Below are 26305 nucleotides of genomic sequence, written 5' to 3'. Positions count from 1 at the left end.
ACCACGGCAAAAATGGCTGTCGGTTGTACTGCGGCATCAGAGGGCATCATAAAGCTGGGTGCCCACACTATTACCCAGCCCACACAAGGCCCCCCAACTATAACATTGAAGGCTGCACCCATCCAGATGTTGATATTAGAAACTTGCCTACGAGCTCTCCGGATATATACTGGAAGAACCTTGTGTATGTGCTTTTGTCACCTAACGAAGCTCAATACAAGAAGCGCCGCTTAGATACTGGTATATCAAAACCAAGTATATTCCTTGGTTTCTCATCTGAGCACACATTTGGCGTTCCCAAGTGCTTCGGATCTGATATTATGCACCTCATTTCCCTCAACATTCCCGACCTCTTGATCCCACTTTGGCGTGGCACATTCGAATGTGACACTGACGATGACAAGTCTACCTGGACCTGGGCAGTTCTCACTGGAACTGTTTGGAAGGATTTTGGCAAGGCCATCACTGCAACTACCCCACATCTCCCAGGTTTCTTTGACCGCCCACCTCGTAACCCAGCTGAAAAAATCAACAGTGGCTACAAGGCATGGGAGTACACCCTCCTCCTGTATGGGATAGGTCCTTTGGTTCTTCACAACGTCCTCCCACTTTTTTACTGGCAACATTTCTGTAAACTCGTCGGCGCTGTCCGCATAATTTCGCAGCACAACATCACACGCAAGGAGCTTCAGGTTGCTGCTAGGTTATTTGTTGAATTTATTGAGGAATTCGAGCAGCTCTACTATCAGCGCAGGATAGATCGAATTCACTTCGTACGGCAAAGTATTCACGCCCTCAGACATTATGCCAATGAAGTCGCAACCAAAGGCCCACTCATATGTGCTTCACAGTGGACTATGGAGCGAACCATTGGGAACATTGTTGGCGAGATTCGTCAGCCATCGAACCCATACTCTAACCTTGCACAGCGTGCCATTCATCGAGCTCAACACAATTCATTGATGGTAATGATCCCAACTCTCGATCCTGACTATGGACAACCCTTATTTCCGAGGTGGTCTAAGGACCTTGGAAATGGGTATGCTTTACTGAAGCTACAGGAACGCTCTCGCCATGCTACCACTTTTGCTGAGGGTTCCACAATCAAGACCTTCCTTGATGCACACTATCCACATTCTCCTGAGTATGCCTTCTTTGATCCGCATTGGTGCTTCCGTGTTTGTCGTTGGGCTCGCCTCCGACTTCCCAATGGACAAACATGCCGCTCAGTCTTTTCACGGAGAGAAACTCGAGCAAATGCTCGACGTGCCCACAATGTAAAGGTATGCATGTCTTTAGCTCCATCTTACATTCTCACCAGTGTTTCTTGTAGCTCTCTATTGCAGGAGCCTTATACTTTGCCGAAGTGCTGTTTTTCTTTGAGATCAGAACTCACCCTGATGTACACGCTCTTGAACCTCTCGCTCTTGTCACCATCTACTCTCCTCCTGACCGGGCTCTCTTATGGGACTCAAGTGACACATTCTATTCCTGCACGCACCATGGGGAAGTAGGACTTAGGGTAGTTAAGGTTCCATCCATACAGTCCGTCGTTGCAATGGTTCCACACACACTTGCAGGAGAGGAAAGATTCTACATGTTTGAGAAGCCTGGGATGGATCTTGCAAACCTAGGGGGGATCCTTTGGGATGAGGATGACGAGGATCACCAGCCTACGTAATTACGACCTCAACATGGGGTAGGAAGTTTGAGAGAGTGGCAGGGTTGCTTGAGGGTGATCAGGTGGATGTCGAGATATTGAGGAGCAGCGTGGAGAAGGTTTGGGAGTTGCAAGAGACGTGGTGCAGGGGATCTCAAAGCATTGTGATTAGTTTGTTGACTCGTTCAAATTTGGTCAGAACTTGGAAATAACAATGGTGATTATTTCATCTGGTAAAACAAAGGGACTATGCATCCATAAGTGCCTGTAATTCTTTCTTCATCTGTTGCACAGCATGAAAACTCTTATCTGTCCCAGAGCGGTCATACATCTTCGCATCTTCCTCCTTAGTGAAATATTTCCAGTATAGCGAACCCGCAGGTGGTGGACTTGGAGTCGCAAATATACAGTGATGGTCAAGACGAGCTGCGGACTTAGAGGTAGGTAATACTCTGGAAATGTCGTCAGATTCTGGCTCCGTGATACTTCCATCTGACTCTGGTTTAGCCACTACTGTGACATGAGACACCGGTTGGTCATCTGATTCGGGTTCGGTGATGCTGCCAGTGCTGGGAGGGGCCTTTGAAGTTATAGTTGTAGTAGCAAGTGGAGTATTTGGACAGTCAGATTCGGGTTCAGTGACACTGCTGGCGCTGGGAGGGGCCTTAGTCGTAATAGTAAGAGGGATGTCTGGACAGTTGGATTCGGGTTCGGTGATGCTGCCAGTGCTGGGAGGGGCCTTGCCAGATGCTTTTTTTGGTGTGCTGAAGCTTGTGAAATATAACCAAAAGATTAATAGAACAGCAAGAACGGGAAGGTACCTACAGGTCATCTACCCAATCAATTTCTTTGTTGCTTTGAGTAGGTACCTCCTCGGAATGACCAAAGATGCGACGGCGGACAAGGTATAGCCGAGATGGATTCCAGTATTCACGGTCCAGAAGCACAAGATCTGAATCATGTAGATGAGGACTGCCAGAGAGACTACTGTCTGTGCAGTGGTCGAGACTACATAATTAAGACAAGAAGTTAGTAATGGTACAGAAGTCCAAATGACTTACCTTATGTCTTTGTCGAGATACTCATCAAGATCAGAATCTGATGGTAGGTCAAAAAATTGTTGCACAGCAGGAGGGAGGTTTGAATTCATAATGATAGGCATGTTTTGGTTTCCTGAAGCGCACTTGGACTTAGAAGATTTCGACACGCACAAAACAAAGGTAAACAAATTGATCGCTCTGCACCGCAATGAGCAGACCTGGAGGGCATGCATACGACAGTGCCCCATACCATATGACGTGTCTCCCAATGTATTCCTGTGATGCACACCAACTTCAGCAAGATACCTATAGGTCTTCTAATGATACACCTGATACCTACAGGTCTTCCAATGACACGCCTGATGCACTTCTCCCATCACCCCAGGTACTACATGCTGGATTATATGATGACTTCGAAGATTTGTCTTGCAGGAGAAGACCTACATCACATGAATTTGATAGGTATTACCCCAGTGTGAGTGATTGTTGTGTTTCTTCAATCGACAATACCTCTAACCAGTAGTAATACATTATACAGGATACATCTCACAGTGGCAACTCCTTTATTGACAGCTCCTCTTCACTGTCTCATGACTCTCGCCATGCTTCCAGCTTGCACACAAATTTTTCACGTGCATACAGCCAGCGGTTGGGTGCTGGCGCTTATGGACATGAATTAACAGATCGCAGTGAAATATCCTTGCTGAAGAAGGATAAGTATGATCTTGAGCAGAAGATAGACAAATTCCAGCAGCAGATTGTGTCCCTCCAGCAGCAAGTTGCATCCCTCGAGGGTAAGCTTGAGGTTTCAAAGCAAGTCACTTTTTTTACCGTGATTTATCAGGCTGATTGTTCTCTTCTTTAGCTCTATGTATGGGCAACTTCTCGAGCGCATCACCTCACTCAGGCGACAACAATAATGTGGCCCCAGATTCATTCAATGAGATGCTCAAGATGGCACGTGAGGCAAGTACCTTAATCCCAGCCCTTGACAGAGAAGACTACGAAGGTGTGTACTATTGGGACAAGGACGAGTGGACCAAGGAATATCATGGTGGCCGTGGAGTCCTCAAAGTGAAGCGCACAGAAGATGCTGGGTCTGCTCTCTATCTAGTCGATGAAGACGGTGTCGTTGCGTCTGTGGCTGTTCAGCAAAAAATTCGTGACCGATTGCACACCCTATGGTTTACTCTACTCAAGCATGGGCGCGCACCCACCTCATGGACCAAGATCGATATTCAAGCACTCGAATTTGTATGCCTCTCGATGTGAAATGAATTTATCCACTTCCGTCTTTGTGACTCTGACTGGAAAACCGACCAACTTGCAATCCGACATTACCTGCAGTGGACACATAGGCCAAGAGAACCTGGGAATGCCATTCAAAGTACCATCAAACAGGAGAATGTTCGTGAAATGTCGCTTGCAGCACCCACAAATTCAAAGCGCCCACAATCCCTTACCATTTCGCCATCTACATGACAACCGAAGAAGAAAAAAGATGACCATGTCAAGACTGCGACTGGATCTACAGCTCTCGTAAATTTCCTTGCGAAGCAGGCTAGTATCCAACCAAGGTGTGTTCTGCGACATGATCTGTGTGACAACTCCAACAAAACTTCCGATGCTCTCCCCAACATTACAACCAGAGCAGTAAAGGTAACGTCTGAGTCAGCTCTCTTTCATTATCTGACCTATACTAATAGACGGTATCCACTACTGCCAGATTGTCAATCCATTAATGGGGTTGTTTAAACCAAAGGAAGACACATGCAATCTCCCCCCTACACTACCTGCCAGCGCTAGCAGCATGAGTGCATCGTCATCGACAGCTGAACTCATTGCACACATGGCAAGTGCTACCGTTAATGATGCCATCAACGACGTGACCACTGTCCCTCCAACTTCCGAGACTTTCATCCAGCTTCTGTCAAACTCCATCATATTAGCCAAAGATGTGTCTGCCCATGCAAGTGCCTTGCCTCCTACCACTGTCGACTCGTGCAGCGCAGTCACAAACCTTGATGCAGACACCTCGACAGCACCTAATAAGACCGTGGCAAAGAAAAAGGACCCCAATGCAATGAAGGAGGTGCATGGTAGGACAACTGCAAAGTAGGTGTCCAAGTCTCCCATTCACTGTGAACTCTATGCTGATTTCAATCATTTTAAAACAGGAGTCTATGCGCTATTGATTGGGTTGCCTCCAACCCAGGCGGCACAAATGCAGCATTTGAGAATTATTGGCGAAAGCTCGGCAAGGACGAGAAAAAGACATATCAGGATAAGCTTGCGCTCACGCGAACAGTGAGTGTGCCATGCATGGTCAACAGTTCACATCACTGACTAGTCTACAGGCAAGAGCTTGCACTGTTGCGTCGCCTAGTACTATCACTGGCAGCGAGGTAGGAACGGCAGCGGACTCGATGGTATTGGCGCCACTCTAGACTGTGCCCAGGCTGTTCTCTTCTGCATAGCTATCGTCATTACCTCTATTATCATCATTGTCACATCACTGTCTTTGTATTGTTATGATTATGCTTCTCATTTCTGCATTGCTGTTGTTCCTGCATATCATTGTAGCTGTGTGTGTAATACAAGCACGTCTTATATTTTATGACATCCACGTCTAAACAGAACTATCCACGTCGTCCTATTTGAGGTAAAATCATACATGGATATCCACAAAATGGTTCAATTATCCACGCTCAGCCAGGTTTCCTAAGCGGGCTGGATCAGCATGGCTGAGGCTGTCGTGGGTTTTGACTGGGGCGTACTATGCGCCAACTAAAGTGGCAAAGCCCGCTACCGGGACCTGCCACCGTGTATCAGGTTTCCGGCCCATCCCGGTTCTATTCTATATACAAACAGCCTGACGCCTCCGACGCTCTTCAGGACCACCTAGAGTCCAAATCATAACAAATACTCTGAGCAACAGTCCAAAGATGACTACCTGATATTGTAGCAGCATCCGCCTGTATCAACTCATCCAACATACAGTTAACCATATCGGAAGATGCATGGAATCCTGCCGCAATTTCACGACAAGCAGTATAATTACAGTGCTGAGATCGAGCATCAAAACGGACACACTCTCCATGAAGAAAATATTGCAGCAACAAACTGCGTAACTCAGTCACTGTATAGGTCTTCATAAGATCCAAACCATGTAGAACACAAGCATCAGTAAGCAATGGAACATCAACCGAAAAAAGCTTGATGTGAATACCCGAACAATATGATCAAAAAAAATGTCACGAAGTATTGACACAGAACGTCTGTGAGACGATAATACCGCCCCGACGAGGGATGAAGACTGGTATGAACAAGATTCAAAATCAACTGGGACAACATGGTTGGCATGAGTTGCAAGCGTATACGAAGTTTCTTCCAAAAAAACATAAATGAGCTCAATAAGCTTAGCCCCCCGGCCCCCCCCCCCAAAAAAAAAAAAAGGATATCACCTTGTAAGTGATTTGAAGAATGAACAGAGGTCACATTTTCCAGACCAAAACGACACCAGGCTGCAATCCAGTTCATCCCAACAACCACATCAGAATCGAGAGCGCGCGTGACCACAAACTCAACGTCCGTGGTCACTGGTGAGAGAGCGGCCTTCATAGGATGCTGTGAGAATTTCGGAAAAAACCAAGCCCACACCCGAATGACCAAGCGAGCAAGCAATCGAAGCAGAAACAAGACAACGGGGCGATTCCAGGTTAAAAACAACAAATACAGGCAAGCGACCGACAAACAAGTTGATGATTCGGAGAGTGGATCAACAGGATGAGATAGCGCACCGTGCAGCGACAAAAATGGGTAAGCTTTAGATCGATCGATCAACACAGCAAATTACTGTATAAACACCTCGTTCTCACATAATCCTCACCTAAATAGCTTGGTATTCCCACCCGGGTGCGACAAGCTAGTTAGCTAAGAATAGGTTAATGCCCTACACTGCCAGTATTTAGCTCACTAAATGCTCAATATCTAAACCTCGGATAAACAAAGCCGTCAGCGGCAGCCACCATATGTTTGGCCACCACAAACATACCATTCTAGGCAACTACACTCGCAGCTATCGTCGGTAGCATCCGAAACCTTTGTGCTCATTGTCATCAATGATAAGCACCACATTCCTCTAGGCAACTACGCTCGCAGCTTATTGCTATGCCACGGTCGAAGAACAAGGGCCTCTCTCGTAGCGTCCACATCACTGAAGGGACTCAGCATGGGCAACTCAGAGCATGATATGTGAAGCAAACGACTGTGAGAGATGAGAGGATTGCAGGTCAGGGAAAATACAGGCTGAATACTAGTGGTGAGTCATCCTACTGGATCTATTCGTTTTTTCACACTCAAGAGCGATAGGACTTGTGGCTGAGACTCTCAATGCACTCAGTGACATGCAAGCGGAGTCTCCACCTCCTGAAACTATGCTTGATACTATTGGAGAAGATGTTACGACTTGGATGGTATCTGTTGGCGACACTCAAACAGAGTGTGTGTCGTCAACGGTCGAGGATGTCCTTGGGCTAGCCCAAGGTTAGGGGTCTTACTTGGCGAGGCTTCAGCAAGTAAGATTTAACGCCTATGTCCAAATCGGGTAGCTTATGTCAAGCGGGTGCTAGACGATAAGCGGTATCTGCCAAGGCTTACGACACCCGAAGGTTAATCGTAAGATCGTTGTTAATTAGAAGGACAGAAGTCCGACTAATGAACAGAGGGGCTTTACTCATCGACGAAGTTGATGAGTAAAGGTCAAGACTAAGGACTTATCCGCGAAGAGCAGATAAGAAGATAGAATATAGACTGCTGGCTAGGCAGAAAGGATCACTCTTGTGAGAGTAGGAGGTCAAGAACCAAGTAGATTCAAGTTAAGGAATATGGTACATGGTAGTGAGTTTATATAGAGGACAGGAAGTGTATTAGTGGGTGATAACTCGTACTACCAAGAAGAGTAAGCGGTGAAGGGTAAGACCATAAAAGGAAAGCACGTTCGAGGTGAGACATGAGTGAACCTGAACGTGCAGATAAGAAAGTGAGTCAAATATCGGAATAGGAAGTGAAACGCGCAGGGGCACAATTGTGCAACTGCGGAGCTAAGTATACATACACATGTGCGACTGCGCACCGAGTCATAGATCAAGAAAGGGAAAAGGGTAAAGGGGATGTGTCGTGCATCGTATCATAGGTTACCATCCGGATGGTAAGGATAAGGGGACTGTCCACAGGATCAGTCAGGTGGTGAAATGGAGCATGGGTATGCTTCGTCAGCGAAAGGATCCAGCCAGATGTACTGGCTTTGCTGCAACAACAGGTAGAGGGCGAAAGGGAATGCGAGGATGACTAGGATAACGAGAGTGAGGTCGGGGTACGGGTGTGATGCAAGGGCTGATACAAGGAGGATGAGGAGAAAAATGGTAGGGGCCCAAGCATCTAGATGTTCTTGTAACAGAAGACTATGGCGTTAACATGGAGTGGGAGACACTTCCTGACCAGCTTCAAGATAACGAAATCTTTCTGTATGCTATCCGAGACTTTGCAGACACCCCATAAGTCACCCTTCCACTGTACTTTATTCACACTCTCACTGTCAGGCATGCAGCTACGCAGGTCGCCACTATAAAGACTCTCGAATGTGGTACTCACGACTCCAGAATCTTCATGCCAACTGGGCATCACTTATCCCGTTCCTCGTCGATGCATATCTCACTTGGAAGGACTCAGCCAAAGGTCACTGCTGATGTCCCCTGGGTAGACCAGCTTCCTGTGCTGCTGAATACGACTTTACAATACACACTGTCGACATCTTCACATTGGAGCGGTCTGCATTAATCTCACGCTCAGCTGACTGTCATTCACCATCCATTGCGCTTATTTTACAAGGCTACATGGGTAATACACCCCACTCCCCATCATATGCTGTTTCTCTCCAGACTCTTGAGCATCATCATTTACTGCATCTTCGCAAGCCATCCCTCAGTGTTGAGGCATTTGCGAAGGTCATATGTGATTCGTATGGCGTAAGTCTTCTTTTTATTATATACATATTATCCCTCATTGACGCTGTCACAGATACCTTATGTTAGGACTTACCGCACTGTTCTATCATCGACATTCGACATATATATTACCATCTTATGTGAAGTTGAGAAACACATCAAAGCTGCCCTTCAACGTGACTTGCCTAACTGGCGTGTTTTGAATGCCTGCCCTGCCTGCACCTACATGCTGGAAGATGAACCCCTGCTAAAATTCAACCACATGTATGTCTTTGATGAAGGTTTTGTTCGTAGTAGGACGTGCGGAGCCAAACAGACGAGCTAGAGACTAGAGACAAAAGAGTGTATACTCAGTCGTACACTTGTGGTGTAGTAGACTCTAAACTAACCTAGAGACAAAAGAGTGTATACTAGTAGAGTCAGTAAAATGAATGAACTATAGTAGTGAATGTCTCACCTCAGTCGTACACTTGTGGTGTAGTAGACTGAGGTATTAGTAACTCTGTCTGTATGTACATGTGTGATTATGTAAGCTGTACTCGCCATATGATAATCGATAAACAAACAACAGGAGGTAACTCTGCAAAGCGCATGCTGACACTCGCCGAGCAACAAACAGGAGATTTACGTTGCTTCGGAGATAGTGACTACCTCCTTCCCCGCACTTTTGTTGACACATTCACAGGTGAAGTTCAACCAAAATCATCAATTCCTGATGAAGACTCAGCTCCTGGTATTGATGACCGCCTTCCTGTATCAAATGACGCCTCTGATTCTATTGCTGCTGACTGTAGTAAAAATTGGAAGGCAGCCGCCTCTGATGAAAAGAAGAGGATGTGGAGTATATTTGACGAGACTGGTATTTTCATCAGTGCATGCCATCATGGCCTCATCCTATGGTATGCAGATATGGTACAAAGTCGTGAGCTGTATGTCATTCTGATGTGGCTGTCAGGTGCAAGGCTAATAGTTACATGAACAGCGCCAAGTACCCTCTTGCCATCATTGCTAAAGTTCTCGAACTCCTCGGTGAATGCTCACTTGGTGCCTACGACATTGGTTGTGGCTTCTCATCCATGGTCATGGCCAGTAGCCTGGGCCCTCTTTTTAAGAACATGGACTGTTGTTTGTGCGTCGATGCATTTCACGGCTTTGCACATAACTATTGCTGTCAGACTAAGCACCATCCACTTGGGATTGATGGTGCAGGTCTTGAAGACTTCGGAACTATTGAACATATTTTTTCTGCGTCAAATGCCCTCTCCCCTGTCATTCAATATGCAAGCGCTTATAATCGGCACATTTTTCTCGACATGTTCTTCAAACAATGGGATGACGAGAAGTATGCAAACCTTGCTATGATGATCTACAACAACTACTGTCAAGCCCTTCAGATCATATCGAAAGAATTGGTAGCATTAACGGAGGCTATGGCATCACTCGGGATCACTGAAGAAGACTTCAATCTGTGGCATCAAGAAGAGGTTGAGTACTTCCATACCCTGGGACAGGAACTGCCATGGGATATTCATGCCATGGCATACATTGAGCTATTACTGAAGCATTGAGAATTGCAGTAAGTTTCTCCTTTGTTTCTAAACTACCATACTAACAACATTTTAGGTCTCAATGCTCTGCTGTGTCGTTGCGCTTCATATCGAGAGCTCCAGCTAACTATCAATTTAAACCACCATCACAGTCACAGGGCTCGTATGCTGCTGAATTATCTCAGACTCGCAAACTCGAAACACAAAGACATTATGCTTCTGAGAAGTTGGACACCATTCAACTTGAATTGGTTGCCATGGAAGTTAAGATGGGTATTACCCACCGCTGGGAGCCATCTTCGCCTGAATATCAGGCAACTATCAAGTATATTTGCACTCGAGAGTATCACCGTGCTTTGGACAATCTTCAATGTCTTGTAATCCAACGTCTATTCGAGCTTCAGTGTCTCAATGTTGCACAAACTGGTATGTTAGACATTCTGTTTTGACCATCTATTAATCAGTCTGCACAGCCTATAAAATGTACACGCAGATATCCAAGAACCTTCAGACTCATTGTCATGCAATTCAAAGTGCCGTCAAGAAGTATAACAATGCAGCATCAAAATTACAGCCCCCCTGCCTACCACTTGAATGGGCAAAGGTTTTGCATTATCAGTTCCTCGATGAGTTCACGCTGTTGCGTGAGACTCGTCAGGATATCCAGGATAAACCATGGGCCAAACCAGCTATTCGTGAGACTATGCGCCAACACTTGCGTATTCAACGGGCACATGAAGAAGTTGTCTGTTGCAATGTGGAGATACGCAGGATTCACACTGCTATCATAGATGAAGACCGCCACTTCTCACACATTCTAAAGGACCTTGATGATGCAGGGTCTCTATTACTTGTTGCAGCACACGATTTCTGTCAGAGGCGGCGTCTTGTTAATGCCCAGGTTCTTAGATGCGTTTTCCAGGTATATGCCCTTCAAGGGTTCACAGGAATCCCAACCCATGGCATTAGAAAATGTGCACCCACAACCGATGTCATCGAGCAAGAGTTTTCTCAGTTGACCGTCGGAGAAGAGGTAGATGAAGATGTCGAGGATGATTTTTTGGAGGATGACACACGTGCAGACATTGGAACCCTAGTAGAATTTATCTCAGACCTGCCATGTAGCCAGCTGTAGTTTTATTACAATATCTAAGGGCATGGTGACAATCAAGGCTTGGTTCTTCCTCCGCAAGTTGCATCTATCCAAATGGCACGTGGTGACAACCAAGGCTTGGTTCTTCCTCTGCAAGTTGCATCTATTATGGTGCACAGCGACAACCAAGGCTTGGTTCTTCCTCCACGAGTTGCATCTATCCAACACACTCATAATCCATGTTTTCATGGGTCAACCTCCCTTAATCCTCTTTTTGTTGAGCAGGCTTAGGGGTTTCTTACCTATAACTTAGCTTTCAGCACCACTCAATTCCTTATTGGCGCTGATAGATGGGCCGCTATAGTGCGCCTCAGTGCTGCCATTCACCACTCAACTCTTTACTCCTGCTTGATTCTAACACTCACCTCCGAGTCACACTCTATTAAAGGCTTGGATTCTTTCAACTGAGAAATATGGGTGGTTATTGGAGGACAGGCACCAGGGATTTTTGTTGATAGGTATGTCATTGTCAACTTCTTTTTAATAATCAAACTGTTCGCTCACTAGCTCTATCGCCACTTGTTTCCTACCTCACCATCTAGACCTCCAATCAGTTGTGGCTATAGAAGCCCATCTTTTCCCATTGCCATCCACACCAAAGACAAAAAGACAGCAGACACTGTCTTTTCTTGTCTACAGCCTATCACTACCAATTTCGAGACCTCGACGCTCCCGATCTTTGCTGCTCGAGAATTTTATGAATCCACAACTGTGTGCGCCCTTCTGTCTGGCAAAGTATCAGGGTTTTATTGTGTTTTGGTGGGCTATGAGTCCGGCATTTTTCTTACTTGGTGAGTCTCATATATTTCTTGTCTTCTACTAATCTAATGTTCAATCATTTGATATCAGGCGTCTCTGTCAGGCCAGCGTCACTCACTTTCCCAATGCTGTCTACAAGAAGCTCACAAACATGGCTGATGCTATGGAATGGATGATAACAAAGGCACATCGCACCAGGAATGCCACCAATCAGCTGTCTCATCAATTCGACGCCACTCGTTCAGATTCAAGCGCAATTACCAAGTCGTATGTGTTTTGATCGCTACTATGTATATGTAGTGCTTATGATAAGTAACTAGCATGTAAGGATTCCATATCCTCTACACCCTGACTAAGGCTTCATAATAAAGTTCAAGGACTTACGTTCCGTCATCCGTGTGACTCACTGACGCGAACAAGCATCACGCTTCGCGTCCGAGTCACACAGACACATTCTCTTTCCTTACCTTCACTTCCTCGTTATGCTCAACGATGAGCTTGGTCTTTCACCCTCGTTCATAACTATACCCTGGACTTATCACCAAACTATCTCTCGTCATTCTCTCTTATTTTCATTCCTTCGCCCCAAAAGCAGTCAAATACCCAATGGTTCTCGTCATTCCTGTGCACGGCGAGCTCCCTATTACTACCTTCATTCAAAAACTAACATACTCTTACTCATTTCCGTTATTCCTACCCTGTCAGGCTCAGCGCCACCATTCTCCGTCTCACTGAACCTTCACATTCGTAATAATCAAGGACCCTTACTCTTTTGTAGATAAAATACGGCCTTGTAGACTCACTTTGAACGTTGGTTGATTTCCCCACTACGAACTCATGTCAGATCCTAAGAACAGTCCCATCGCCTTGAGCCACGCAATTCCCTTATCGAACTCAATGTCAGCCTTATAAGCATGATGTAGCGAAGGTTGCAGCGTTGGGCTCAAAACCACGTATTTCCATACTCACGTCAACACCCGAAACATATGCGCACATGTCCGATGCACTTTTGCACATGTCCGAGCCACTCCGTATCGGATCCGGCGCATCGGACCTTCGGATATCGCATCAGCTGATTGCACTTCACACGCACTTGTCCATCCCGTGTCCTGTCCATCTGAATTAGCCTCACTAGGTGCATAGTTATTCCCGTGCACATTTTCTGACATTCGGACTGCGTTATTACATGTCCGCAGTACCTCGTGTCTTATTACATAGGATATCGGACCCGAAATATATCGCTACTATCTTCGCCTGTAGTTTTCCGAATTTCTACATACTTACTTAAATACTCTGTAGTGACCCATAGCAATCATCATCCAGTAGTTAGGAGCTATTTCCCGACTCTGCAGATCACCCAGAATATTCTTGTAGTTCTTAGTTGCATTGCAAAATATTTCCATTCATTCACTGTCATACTCTGTCACTTGTTATACTCGCGCATACCGCTCACAATCCAACACTCGTTATAAAGTTTTCGACCTATTATCGTGAAGTCCGAAAGTCCGAAATCTCGGGCATCGCACTTTGGCTTCGGACATTGGATAAGTACCTTTGGACATCATCAGATTACCTTTGGACATTGTTTCGCACCATCAGACATTTTGTTATTCACATTACTGACACATTTTTACTACTAATACCAATTAGCAATCCCTTTAGGATCGAACACACTTGCTCTGCAAGTATAGCAGCATAGGTTGTGCTTGTTACAAGAACATCTAGACGCTTGGGCCCCTACCATTTTTCTCCTAATCCTCCTCGTATCAGCCCTCGCATCATACCCTTACCCCGACCTTACCCTTGTCATCCTTGTCATCCTCGCATTCCCTTTCGCTCTCTATCTGTCGCTTCAGCAGAGCCAGTACATCTGGCCGGATCCTTTCGCTGACGAAGCATACCCATGCTCCGTTCCACCACCTGACTGATCCTGTGGACAGTCCCCTTGCCCTTACCAGTCTGGACGGTAACCTATGATCTGATGCACGATGCATCCCCTTTGCCCTATTTCCTTTCTTGATCTCTGACTCGGTGCGCAGTCGCACATGCGACTTATACTTAGATCCGCAGCTGCACGATCGTGCCCCTGCGCGTTTCACCTCTTATTTCGATCTTTGACTCACCTTCTTATCTAGCACGTTCTACCTCGACCAAACGTGCCTTCCTGTTATGGTTATACCCTTTACTGATTGCCTCTCCCGGTAGTACGAGTTATCACCCACTAATACGTCTCCTGTCCTCTATATAAACTCGCTACCATGTACCATATTCCCGAACTTGAATCTACTTGGTTCTTGACCTCCTACTCTCACCAGAGTGATCCTTTCTGCCTAGCCAGCAGTCTATATTCTATCTTCTTATCTGCTCCTCGCGGATAAGCCTATAGTCTCGATACTTTACTCATCGACTTTGTCGACGAGCAAAGCCCCTGTTAACTAGTCGGACTTCTGTCCTTCTAATTAACGACGATCCTTATGATTAACCTTCGGGTGTCGTAAGCCTAGGCCGATATAGCTTATCGTCTTGCACCCGCGTTACATAAGCTACCCGATTTGGACATAGGCGTCAAATCTTACTTGCCGACGCGTCACCAAGTAAGACCCCTAACCTTGGGCTAGCCCAAGGACGTCCTCGACCATTGACGACACAAGCTCTGTTTGAGCGTCGCCAACAGATACCATCCAAGTCGTAACAGTGCTAAGATCTACCTAAATATTTGTTGTCTAGGTAGTACGATTTCTGCTGAGCCCAGCGGAGATCAGCTTTCTACAGTGAGTAGAATCTTCCTTTTGTCTATGGACTGGAACTATGCAGCCCCCTCATCATCTGTGTTCCACTCTTGGTGCTACTCATGTATGGCGTGTTCCCCAAGCCGAAAGCCAAGCTCTGCCATCCGATCAGCCACCTATTCAACCTGTTTATCAGCATATATGAGGCATCTCAGGTATTCAGGGTAGTGTTTCTGAGCCTGTGTTTGATGACACACCCCTCCCATCATTCAGGGAACTTGCGGATCACTATCTTCAAACTCATGGATACTCCGTGCATGCCATCCTGTTAATTGCACACATGTTGGACACCACTGCTACTTGCATGGACTTTGTGAATGCTATATCATCTCATGGTATGCCTGTTATGGAGGTATATTTTTTGTGGGCTTTGATCAACATCGGCCAAGGGACAACAGTGACTACTTAGTACCACTACAGGTATATTTTCAGTAGGCTTTGATTAATGTCAGTGAATGGATGACAGTGACTACTTAGTGCCTTGAATATTAGGATCACGTGTGATATGGTATGATGCAACATTTTTTTCTCTGTCCATTATACACTTGCAAAACAATGTCCTCAAATAACAATGGAGCTCGCTACACTGCAGCAATGCAAAAAGTGCACATCAAATGGTCCTCCGAGCAGAAGGCTGCCTTGAGAGCCAAACATGCTCAGCATCACATTGACTATGGCACCACATTGAAGGAGGCTAGGGAGGTTGTTCAGTATCAAGCTGAAATGCTTCACGAAAAGTTTGGCAAGCACAGTGTTAACTATTACTATCAAGAAATTATGCAGAAGTCATGTCTCGTCACTCAGAAGTGAAGTGTTAACCGCTGGAATGCCTTTCTATCTGGTAAACTCAAGGAGCACAACAAGGGTATGTTTTTTGCAGGATGTTCAAATGTTCATTTACTAGTTATAGCTCACTATGTGGCATTATAGAACGTGAAAAACAGGGCTTAAGCAAAGAAAAAGTCCATGTGATTGCAGCGGAGGTTTCGGCTCAGTGGAAATGTATAAATAAGGAAGAACGATCAGATGCTACTGATGATCTCATGCAAAGTCTCACTGATCAATGTGAAATGAAAGATTTGGCTCTTCACAATGTACCTCTGAATGCCTTCCAAGATGGTAGGAAGACTCTCGACTCAATTGATCGCAAGGTTTGTTTTATTTTATTTTAATACAAAGTCCTGCATCACTAATGATAAAGCTCAGCTATCAGCATTAAACGCCCGCACAGGAATGGAGATTTTATTATTTGCAGTTCGCTCAGACGTCGAGCATTTCAATCAACCTCACATATTTCAAACATCACACACTTCTGCCTTCTTTGATGCCTGTCTTGGAACTTCTGTGGGCAATATAGCCCTTTGTCTTGAAGGTTTCAGCATCGCCGGTGTACAGGGTATGGCAAAAACTCATGTTCAGGAGGTCCTTGAATGGAAGAAGAAGACCGGTGAACTCATTCACAAGAAACTTCGTGAGTTGAACAGGCTTTCACATTTAGTGTCATTACTAACGAAAATACTACAGAGGAGACAGCCGCGCCCATCAAGATATCGAGGATGTACTACATCAACTTCGACAACAATATTACAATGAAGCACCATATTATTTTGAAGAATTGGCCGCTCTCAAAGTTCTGTTGCCCGGGTGACATCAGCTCTCTCAATGAACCCAAAGTTTTATTCTATGCTTTTGACACCGGTGCTGCCTCTTTTCAGAAACTTACGGATGCCAAGTACGACCAGTGGTCAAATGAACATTTCCAAGCCGCATTAGCAGAGCAAAATGGGTGCACAACCGAAGACATGCCTAATGTTGATGAACAAGATGAGGATGAGGGAGCAGGAGGGATAGGGAACAATCATACAGCACTATCTGAGACTGATATCAATGCAATTGTTGAAGCGGCTCCTAAGCGCAGGACGAAGTGGAGGGCTGCTGAGCTTATCAACACAGTTACTACTAGCTCGGGGGCTGCACTTCCAGTGCAGAAGAAACTGCATGCTCCCAGGAAGGACAAGGGTATTCCCCATGGCCCAAGGAAGAAGAAGATGGCCCAACTTACAGCTGCTCCTTCCCATGATGCGAGCATTGTGTCCCCCACTGCAACCCATACCCCTTCAAACCCTTCAACCATGGCCATGACACCATCAGCTGAGCCTGCCATCTGAGATTGCAGGGCCCCCTTCAAACCCTTCCACCATGCTTGTGCCAAATGCCGAGTCCATTCAGAGGCCCTTTCTTCAACCGTGACATAGCGATATGGAGGGATAGATGGTGGTGGAGAGAGCGATGTTAGTTCCACAGAAATCGTGTTGTTGTAGCTATAGAACATCTGTGCAGTGTTTTCAGTGTGATTGACAGAAAGAAAAAAGAAGAAAACATACGAGAAATGCTGGACATTGTTGCAAACAATGAGGACAAGGGAGCTTGGATGATGCTGACAGTGTTGGCGGCTAGAAAGATGCAGCGAGCACACCCGACGATTACCTAGTATCATGTGCAAATGTGGTTCCTTATAATAAAAAGTTCTGTAAAAATATGTTATAAATTAAGAGGAATGTGGTGCTCATCATTGATGACGATGAGCATGAAGGTTTCGGATGCTACCGACGATAGCTGTGAGCGTAGTTGCCTAGAATGGTATGTTTGTGGTGGCCAAACATATGGTGGCTGCTCTAGAGATTAGAGGTAGAGCGGGATAGAAAGGATCTAACAGGTAAGAGCAAGTCTCAGTCTCTAGCAAGAACTCATATTGACGAAGCATGTACCTAACAGGTAAGAGCAACTACGCTAAGTCAGTTATATGTAACAATAACGGTAAAGGTGTAGACTCACGTCTCAGTCTCTAGAAAGAACTGAGACGCTCGCAACGGTTGGGCGCTAGTATTTATACGGTAAGCGCTCTCAATTATTTTGAAGGTAAAAATTTACTTTGGACCATTTCGGTCCCAACGTCAACAGGTACTCCCTGTTCCTTCCATCCCCGGCACACTTCTTGCGCTCGTACCCTCTACTCCTCCTCCCGTTCCTCTCCGGCTTCGGTATCTTTGGACTCAGCAGAATCGGATGTCAATAGCTGCCGCTGACGGCTTTGTTTATCCGAGGTTTAGATATTGAGCATTTAGTGAGCTAAATACTGGCAGTGTAGGGCATTAACCTATTCTTAGCTAACTAGCTTGTCGCACCTGGGTGGGAATACCAAGCTATTTAGGTGAGGATTATGTGAGAACGAGGTGTGTATAAAGCGAAAAAAAAAAAAAAAAATAGGGTCGCCAAAATCGGATGAATCTACCGCCAAAACGTGGATTCTGCCATCTGCCAAGCAGAAGTGGTTTGGCAGAACCAGCTGGGAGAATGTTCCGCCCACAATTTCAAGTGACCAACCTGCTAATGATATATGCAAATTGTAATAAGGGAGCAACAAATGAGAAAAAACGGTAGATATCGACCGAGTACAAATCAGAAGCATCAACAGGAATGAGCTTCAGATTTCGTGTTATGATGCGAGTGACATAATCATCCATCGACCGCGAGTAGCAGAGATTCGGACTGTCTGGGTTTCGAGCAATATAAGTATATACTGAAGAAGGAGCCAAAAATAATCATATCCTATGGTGCGACAACTTTCCGTCTGTAGTCTCCCACTCATATTCCTCTCGCTAAGACTTCTCCACTTTGTCGCTGTGCCAGCAGGGTCGGTGCAGGTTCAAATGATGAAGCGATGTGTAACAGGTGGGGATGAGAGCCCTAGGATCCGAGCAAGCGTTCTGTGGTCACGGAGAAGAGGTTTGTCGATGTTGCCAGCAGGTTCTACTAAATTTATACCATATGACAGCAATAACAATTCTGCCAAATCGATCAGAACTGTTTCAATAATGATATACAGGGTATAAAAGCTGACCGTCGACCTACAGTGTTTCCCCATCCTCAGGGAAATCATTTGAGAACCCCTTCATAAGATTCCATATCACCTCGTACAGAATGTGTTTATCCAACCTCACCGTTGTTATTGCTTTGACAGCATCTATGTTTGTGGGTGCATGCAAGTCCCAAGGAAAATCTTGCGTATCAAAAAGCGAATGCTGCGATGACATGATTTGTGGGACTAATGGCGTGAGTATACGCAGGTTACTGTGTAACCAGAATTCAACCATAACTCACCACCTGCGCGCCTTAGCCTGGAGGTAGGAAGTGCTATCCATGGAACGGTGGAAATTGAGCCGGCAGCCCAAGCAGCATGTCATGACAGTGAGTCATGCTTCTGCTTTCGTTTTGGTATCCTAGTTGATGGTGCAATACCTAGTTCGGAGCTAATTGATGCAGTTATTTTTGGACAAATGTTCATACTGCTCGACAATATTAATGTGGATGTCTGAATCTGTCTGAAAATGATCGACCGTGTCTAATCCTGCTTGTGGTCCACTAAACTTGAGTTCAAGACACTGTCAAAGTGCAATCATTGCTGTTGATGATTAACATTGGGAGGCCATACAAAAATGGGACGCACTGCGCAGGTTGAATTTGTCCGTCTAACGTTGACCTCCAGGCTGTCAGTAAACTTGTGAACAGATGAGATCCTGAACTACACTTTGTAGCGGGGCTGGCGACTGATATGAAGTATTCATTACCCACGTTGGCCAGAGGAGTGCTATGGCCGCCGTGCTTTAAGAAGTGGTCTTTAAAAGCAGCGACGCGAGTTTTATCCTGCTGCAAGAGATTAATGGTACCATTGGAAACATTTAGCCTTTGGGTGATGGGGGAATTGCGAACTCCAACGGCGACAGTGGTCTATTATATATGCGCTGGCGAACGCGAATATTGGGCATCTTGGCCATGTATGAAACATCTCCTTTCAAAAAAGCGATAACAAAATAGTGGCAGTCTGAATATCACGAGTGCAAGGATTGACGTTGGTTTTTAATCCAAGGTGGCAAGAATCTACAATTCTCCAGTTTACCCATGGTTCATTGGTTCATTGGCTTACCTCACGTTCATTTCCATAGAGACGCTCGCCCAAGAATACGCCTCAGCATAAAGTCAGTGTCAGGTTGGTGTAGCAAGCGTTACTGAGGAGAGCAAGTTGAACCTATCCCGGGCTGTCCATGATCGAGTTGTTGAATTGATACCATGTGAGGGTATAGTACATACTAGTATTCGCCAACACAGTGTTTTTGACAAAATCCAAATTTCATCACATTGTGTACGATTATGATTATATGATAGTATAAAATATAAAATAATATTAATGTACAGGCTTGCGTGATTCCTTCTCCGAGTCAGACTGGTATCTTTCCATCAGTGCTCAATTTGTTTGCAGAGGGTTGGAAAGACTTATATGATATGTCTGGGGTGAAGACATGTCATACGCTAACAACGGTTTGGGTGAACATGTCAGGTAGGAGAGGACGAATTTCTCTACCACTCCAACGGGAAGCAACCAGTTCAGAAAAGATGCAATTGTCATCAAATTGTCATGCAATCCGGACTCGGAGGTGAGTAAGCCGATCTAATTTGTGCCAGCCTAGTGTTGTGGAAGTCCGGTTTGGTCCGGTTCAGCAACAAATTTTGCGAACACTGAACCAGACCTCATGTCCGGTTCAATCATTTTGCTGAATGCTGAACCGGACGCCATGAACGCGTTCATGGCGTCCAGTTCACGTCCGGTTCAGTGTTCGAACATCAAACGCATTGTAAATATACTCGATTGTACTATAGCTAGTAGTAAGGAGTACTGGTACACTACTGTGAAGCAGACTTGGAGGGGGTGATGCCGTCGATATCTGTCTCATGATCCATGTCAGTAGCTGCATCCGTAGTTACCCCGTTATTCTGGTCTCCTTCACAGTCACTTTCCTCCTCAGAGCCCTCACTCGTGACCACTGACCTGCTAGCCTTGCGTTTGTGCAAGACAGCGTTGTTGGGGTCAACAAGCTTGGGTGCAGGGCGTGGGATACGAGTCGAGTGACATGCCTGAGCAGGAAGCACAGGCAGTGGAGTATTGTTGCCGGGATCGTTGTACCATCAGATTTGACTGGCGTCGAGGAGAGTTCCATCTGCACCCAGACCACACTGGTCAGCCATGTTGTGAGGGGGAAAGCTTGAAGAGAGTTGAGCTTACCTTGAATTTGATCCATTTTAACTTCCATTGAGTTCATGAGTGCCAAACAATTCATGTAGCTACCCTAGAAAAAAAACGACCCGTTAACAAATACATTAGCACTAAACCAAATTAACCAAAGTCTCCATACCTTATCAGGTTCTTCCTTTGTAATGTTTGGGTTAGTGGTAGGCAAACAAACCTTCACGGACCTTGCCAGTGTGGCATGGTCCTTGTGAATCGGATTCCAAGCGAAAAAGTCGCGAGTAATCATGTCATGTTCAGTGTATTGCGTGTGTGGGTGATGTCATCTCGTATGTGTGAGTAGCCTAAAATGGAAGCAGTTCAAAAAGGTTCGGACGCGTTCGGACGCGTTCAACGCGTTCAAGCAATGCTGAACGCTGGACTGGACCATCGGTCCAGTTCAGCCTATACTCTGAACGTTGAACTGGACCGTGGTCCAGTCCACGAAAGGTCCGGTTCGAACCGCGGTTCAGAACCGAACCTCCGCATCACTATGCCAGCCACGACTAAACTCACAGCAAAGAGAAGCAGTGAGGTTGACTCGTTCGAAACGACTAGTGACAGGTACTATGGCAGCCATACTGACGGCACCATAACGATGCAGATTTTGAAACAGCGAGATTATTGAACACTGCAGTGACATCATGATAGAGCGGCGTTGACGTTACAATGAAACCTACTCAAAATACTCCCGTCGCGGTATGCTGCAATATTTGTTACTTGTTGGCAGGAGGCCAGGTAAAAATCCACTAATATGAAGTAGTGAGCATGTATTCCCACTACCCTTCCCACAGAATACGGTTTTTGAATTCAAGACTAGGTCTACCTTGTTTGCTCGCAAGTTGCAGGTAGGCCACTGAAGGCAGTACGGTGGCGTCTCATAGTAGCGCATAATCCATGATTGTTGGTCAGACTCAATCACACAGCCTTGTCACTCATGTCACGATCGCCCCTTGATCGATGATCCGGGTGTCCACCCGTGTTGCAACACAGCAGTCAGCTGTGGGTGCTTAAATGATGGATTTGAGTACTCGTAACGTACAACGAGAAGCGTCGATCTGTTTTCCACAAACTTGATACATGATGAGTCAACCTACTGCTTTGTACGTCGACGCTGGCCTTCAGGCATCCAAGGTGCGCGACAAGTTGAGCCCTAAACAACTCTGATTGACTCTTAATCCGCCCAGTATGTCAATGGTACAGATCTTATTTGACACTTGAACGAATACAGTGGCTAATTGAAATCTCCAGTCGGGATGTTTGCTGTTTTAGTGAGTGCATTTGCAAACTGAACTCGGGGGCATGAGATGCTGATGTCCTTACTTAGATTTTTGACTATTTCATTACCCTAGAGGTAGAGGTGCGTGGATTGCGCTGATTAGCGAATTATTCAAGGACTGTCCCAAAGTCACAGTGGGTCTGGCACCGAAGATGGACTTTTTTGCGATTTATATTCACTGTATCACGATACTTACCATTTTTCGCCATTGGGATGACATTCACCGGTGAGCTACACATGTTTCCAACTCGACAATTCCTTATGTCTGATGGATAGGTGCGCTTCGAACACAATACTATCCTGGTGAAAGTGTGAGTGATTACACCCTTTCAACACCCTGATATCCATAGCAACCCTGCAGTGTGTTAGATCCGGACAAGCGTCCAACGGTTAGCGTGCACAGCCCACGATACATTACTTTTCTCACCCAGTCCTTATGTAGTCTTGCACATCATCTGCATTCTAGCCGCAGAAGGTATGTCATGTTTTAAATGAGATCCTGATATTGATATTTTCTAGGCTTGTTAATAACGAGGATTTATGCTTCCTGGAACAGTAAGCGTCTGCTGACATTCCTCTTGGTGTTTCCAGTCGTACGTTTTTCGTTCACCTTTCATCATAAAAGCCTCGATGCTGAACCACTACCAGATTTGTTTTGTTGTCTCTTATATCATATCGGATACTCCCCTGGTCTTTAATTCCAAAAACACGACCCCAATTAATATATGTTTGTGATGCAATCTTCGATTTTCATGACAATCACTCATGCAGTGTGGACAGCGGATCCGGGCGACTGTCTTTTCCTGGGCGGCAGGAATAACGTCTTCGAGTACGCCGCTCTGTTACTCTATGAACTGGGTCAGGCATCTTGTCTTTCAAAAAAAATCGTACTCATGCATGAATCAGTCCTCCTCTGCTTGATGTTGTACATCAGATTCAGAAAGTACAACAATGCCGTCGGACAACTCCAAAGAACGTTTTTTAACGACTCAGCGAAATATATGATGTGCATTATGAGTAAGATGATTACTTTCGCCCAAACTAGCTCGCGTGCTGACTTCCTACTATGAAGTCGTGTCTTCGTTCAGTATAGTCTTGACCATAGTTCCTCCGGTGCGTTGCAGTACACCTGACCAACTATCCGTGCGCTTATCGTTTATTACAGATCACATGGGTTTCGATCACAGACTCGTGAGTAGATTGACTTGGGCGATCGTATCATCAACTTATCATGTATCACATCACCAGTCCGCAAGTCGTCATCCACAGTGTTCTAGCATCTAGGATTCTTTTCAACCTACGAGCGAGTGAAGGACGATCGCAGACTCATACAACACTGTCCGACGTATCTGAGATACAGTTTGGAGGAGGCCAACTTTCGACGGTGATATATGGTGTTTAATCAACGTTATGTGTGCAATGCAGGCGGACCCGTACCTTTACCTGGCAAAAACCCGTATCCGCTCTAAGGATACATCAGGGAAACATAATTTGCTACAGAGTGCTTTGTAGCACCCTGTAACACTCTGTAACACAATCCGTCCTGCTGATGTTACCTTGAGCGAGACACGCAGGAATCTGACGACTCTGTACGAACTCAAAGGTGAATAAAACAGCGCTATGAGGTCTCGATTTTGTGCTGCGGGAGAATGAAAGTTGGTTTGTGGGAAAAATAAGCTAGTGGGTATCGCGAGGGAGCTTCTCACCTTTCCAAAGTGCATCCTGCCGGTGCTGTGCACCATAGGGCGGTGGGTCCTTCGCGCTCGTCCGATATATCGGTGAGTGCAGTAGCGCTTCTCCCCGTCTCGTCGACGTGCTTGACTCGGCCTATTCGTGTAGCATGTCCTTGGTCGATTAAGGAGAGATGCGGGTGAAGATGAAGAGACCTGTTATTTGAGCCAATTTTGCATGCTGTGGTTGCAGGCGCCTTGCTGGCACTCCATCTCAGTGACTGTGTTACCATCAAATCATGTGCTTACCTTGTACCTCGGTTCGGTTTTGATTTTGAGGCAGTTCCGACTGAAACGAGCGGGTGCATTCACATTTGGAAATCAAATCTGTACGCTGTGCATAGCGCATATAACAGCCGCGCTCCCGACCACCAGTAACAAGTGATTGCTAAATGACAGAGACATAATGGTCGCTTATGTTTGCTGTACAATATTGCTATGATCAACACCCTGGGCGTTGATACAGCCGGTATCTGCAGTTTGGTTCTGCACCATCCTATCACGACACCACAAGCCAGGCTGCCCATCCCCATCACTGATCAGTCGGTAGTATCACCCATTGAACCATCGAGTTACAGGCCGCCGGAGTGAAGCCGAGGTGTTTGCTGTGTAGAACCTGGAAAATATATAAGATACGTTCCACAAATCTTGGACAGAGGGGACGCCATTGCATAGTAGGAGAGGGTTATCATTGATCAACCAGCAGACAGGCAGTCCGGTGTATCATGCGATATGTTGGAGGATCGCATTTTGGAAGATTCGCGTTGGGAGATTCAAGTTTTGGTGCCCATTGGGGCAGATTAACATAGACATTGGGCGCAACCTCGCCACTTTGCATTCAATCTCCGAAGTTTTTCATTCTAACATAAGTACTTTCCTCGTGTACCTCAGTCGTTAATTCCCAACACTGAGGTACGCGTCTCCGTTTTCTTTTTGCACTATAGATTCATACTTACATTTGGACTACCTCAGGTATTTCCAACACCGGGAAGCAAATAGTTCAGAAAAGATGCAATGCTCATGCAATACGGAAGTGAGTAATAAGCGCTTCAATTCAATTTGTGCCGGTTTCGACCAAACTTACAGCAACGAGAAGCAGTGAAGTTGACTCGTTCGAAACAGTCTTGGCGGCTGCGACAGAACGATGCAGATTTTGAAACGGCGAGATTTTTATTGGACCACGTCTTTTTTAATCATTTTGCATTACATGGACTATTCTAGCTTTGACACCGTCCGTCCACCATTCAAATCCAGAATCTGGCCTGCTTCACGGACCTGGCATTTGATAGTGCACCCTGCGACGTTGTGCTTACTGCCTCATGATACTATTGACCAGCTCATCGATTTCGTTGGCCGTCTCAAGCCGGGTCCATACTTGACTTCATGCACCACCTGTGCTTGTGTATGTCAATTCAGCCGAAAAAGTTCGCAGGTCTCTAGTTTGGCTACGACGTTCACGTGTTTCTAAACGGGTGTTTCCTCGACAATGCAAAACGATGCCCATGATGTGAAAGTGGTTGCGGTGCTAAACATTAATGTATTGATTCAGAGACCAGTCCCATTTGTTCACAGGTTTTCTGATGGCCCGCCGTATGAACTTGGGCTTTTACTGCACACCAGAAAATAACACGTCTGTCACGAATCGCGATCGCCGTCTCGTTCGTTCGATCAAGTGAGAGATCCACGAGCTAAACTTGGAGGTCAACATTAGATGAACAAATTTAACCTGCGCAGTGCGTCACCGTGACATCTTTGTATAGGCACCCAATATCAATCGCCAACAGCATTGCGCTTTGACAGTGTCTCGAACACAAGCTTAGTGAACCACGAGCAAGATTAGGTATGGCTATCATTTTCACATACATTCAAACATGCACATCGTCGAGCAGTATGAAAATTTACTCAAAAACAATTATATCGATTGGCTCCGAACTGGGTATCGCACTGTCAACTAGGATACCAAAACGAAAGCAGAAGCATGTCTCACTGTCGTGGCATACTTCTTGGGCTGCCAGCCCAATCTTCACGAGCGGCACGTCTTTCTCGGATGATCCTAAGGCGTGCAGGTAAGTCATGGTTAAACCTGGTTATACAGCAACCCTGCTTACACCTCTACAATTCAAGTCATAGCAGCAATCGCTTTTTATTAGGCATTGACTTCCTTCAACCCAACATGCACCCACAAACATGGATGCTGTCAAAACAATAACAACAGCGAAGAT

The 26305-nt window shown here is 45.7% G+C and overlaps 8 protein-coding genes across 8 annotated transcripts; 6 read left to right on the top strand and 2 right to left on the bottom strand.

Moving 5' to 3' along the window:
* Positions 1–320: 320 nt before the first annotated feature.
* On the top strand, positions 321–1681 carry EDB93DRAFT_1252914 (uncharacterized protein; the record flags this gene model as incomplete). Its single annotated transcript, XM_041453360.1, has 2 exons — positions 321–1283; positions 1334–1681. The coding sequence occupies 2 exons, from the start codon at positions 321–323 to the stop codon at positions 1679–1681; spliced, it is 1311 nt and encodes a 436-aa protein (XP_041305210.1).
* Positions 1682–1907: 226 nt separating this feature from the next.
* Positions 1908–2822, bottom strand: EDB93DRAFT_1252913 (uncharacterized protein; the record flags this gene model as incomplete). The annotated part of the gene is made up of 3 exons (XM_041453359.1): positions 1908–2430; positions 2486–2668; positions 2722–2822. 3 exons carry the CDS (start codon positions 2820–2822, stop codon positions 1908–1910), a joined length of 807 nt encoding a protein of 268 aa, XP_041305209.1.
* Positions 2823–2908: 86 nt separating this feature from the next.
* Positions 2909–3972, top strand: EDB93DRAFT_1252912 (uncharacterized protein; the record flags this gene model as incomplete). The annotated part of the gene is made up of 3 exons (XM_041453358.1): positions 2909–3175; positions 3239–3494; positions 3566–3972. The coding sequence occupies 3 exons, from the start codon at positions 2909–2911 to the stop codon at positions 3970–3972; spliced, it is 930 nt and encodes a 309-aa protein (XP_041305208.1).
* A 538-nt stretch (positions 3973–4510) lies between these two features.
* EDB93DRAFT_1252911 (uncharacterized protein) lies at positions 4511–5147 on the top strand (the record flags this gene model as incomplete). The annotated part of the gene is made up of 3 exons (XM_041453357.1): positions 4511–4815; positions 4878–5007; positions 5058–5147. The coding sequence occupies 3 exons, from the start codon at positions 4511–4513 to the stop codon at positions 5145–5147; spliced, it is 525 nt and encodes a 174-aa protein (XP_041305207.1).
* A 3192-nt stretch (positions 5148–8339) lies between these two features.
* Positions 8340–11387, top strand: EDB93DRAFT_1241917 (uncharacterized protein; the record flags this gene model as incomplete). The annotated part of the gene is made up of 8 exons (XM_041451945.1): positions 8340–8436; positions 8467–8726; positions 8779–8986; positions 9277–9634; positions 9688–10194; positions 10329–10344; positions 10411–10678; positions 10726–11387. 8 exons carry the CDS (start codon positions 8340–8342, stop codon positions 11385–11387), a joined length of 2376 nt encoding a protein of 791 aa, XP_041305206.1.
* Positions 11388–15508: 4121 nt separating this feature from the next.
* On the top strand, positions 15509–17121 carry EDB93DRAFT_1252909 (uncharacterized protein; the record flags this gene model as incomplete). The annotated part of the gene is made up of 5 exons (XM_041453356.1): positions 15509–15748; positions 15806–15818; positions 15884–16104; positions 16160–16424; positions 16478–17121. The coding sequence occupies 5 exons, from the start codon at positions 15509–15511 to the stop codon at positions 17119–17121; spliced, it is 1383 nt and encodes a 460-aa protein (XP_041305205.1).
* A 3571-nt stretch (positions 17122–20692) lies between these two features.
* Positions 20693–21324, bottom strand: EDB93DRAFT_1105996 (uncharacterized protein; the record flags this gene model as incomplete). Its single annotated transcript, XM_041447566.1, has 4 exons — positions 20693–20923; positions 20973–21022; positions 21072–21135; positions 21253–21324. 4 exons carry the CDS (start codon positions 21322–21324, stop codon positions 20693–20695), a joined length of 417 nt encoding a protein of 138 aa, XP_041305204.1.
* Positions 21325–21726: 402 nt separating this feature from the next.
* On the top strand, positions 21727–23865 carry EDB93DRAFT_1297823 (uncharacterized protein; the record flags this gene model as incomplete). The annotated part of the gene is made up of 14 exons (XM_041454636.1): positions 21727–22208; positions 22262–22271; positions 22326–22345; positions 22402–22434; positions 22630–22664; positions 22820–22828; positions 22873–22908; positions 22945–22946; positions 23125–23182; positions 23288–23370; positions 23399–23466; positions 23519–23544; positions 23602–23737; positions 23779–23865. Exons 1-14 carry the CDS (start codon positions 22155–22157, stop codon positions 23863–23865), a joined length of 657 nt encoding a protein of 218 aa, XP_041305203.1. The 5' UTR covers positions 21727–22154.
* Positions 23866–26305: the final 2440 nt, after the last annotated feature.

Source organism: Suillus bovinus (assembly GCF_016758785.1).
Source record: "Suillus bovinus strain UH-Sbo-P2 chromosome Unknown EDB93scaffold_51, whole genome shotgun sequence".
Lineage (NCBI taxonomy): Eukaryota > Fungi > Basidiomycota > Agaricomycetes > Boletales > Suillaceae > Suillus > Suillus bovinus.
Note: the sequence above shows the minus strand (reverse complement) of the source record. Positions and strands in the feature narration are given on the sequence as shown.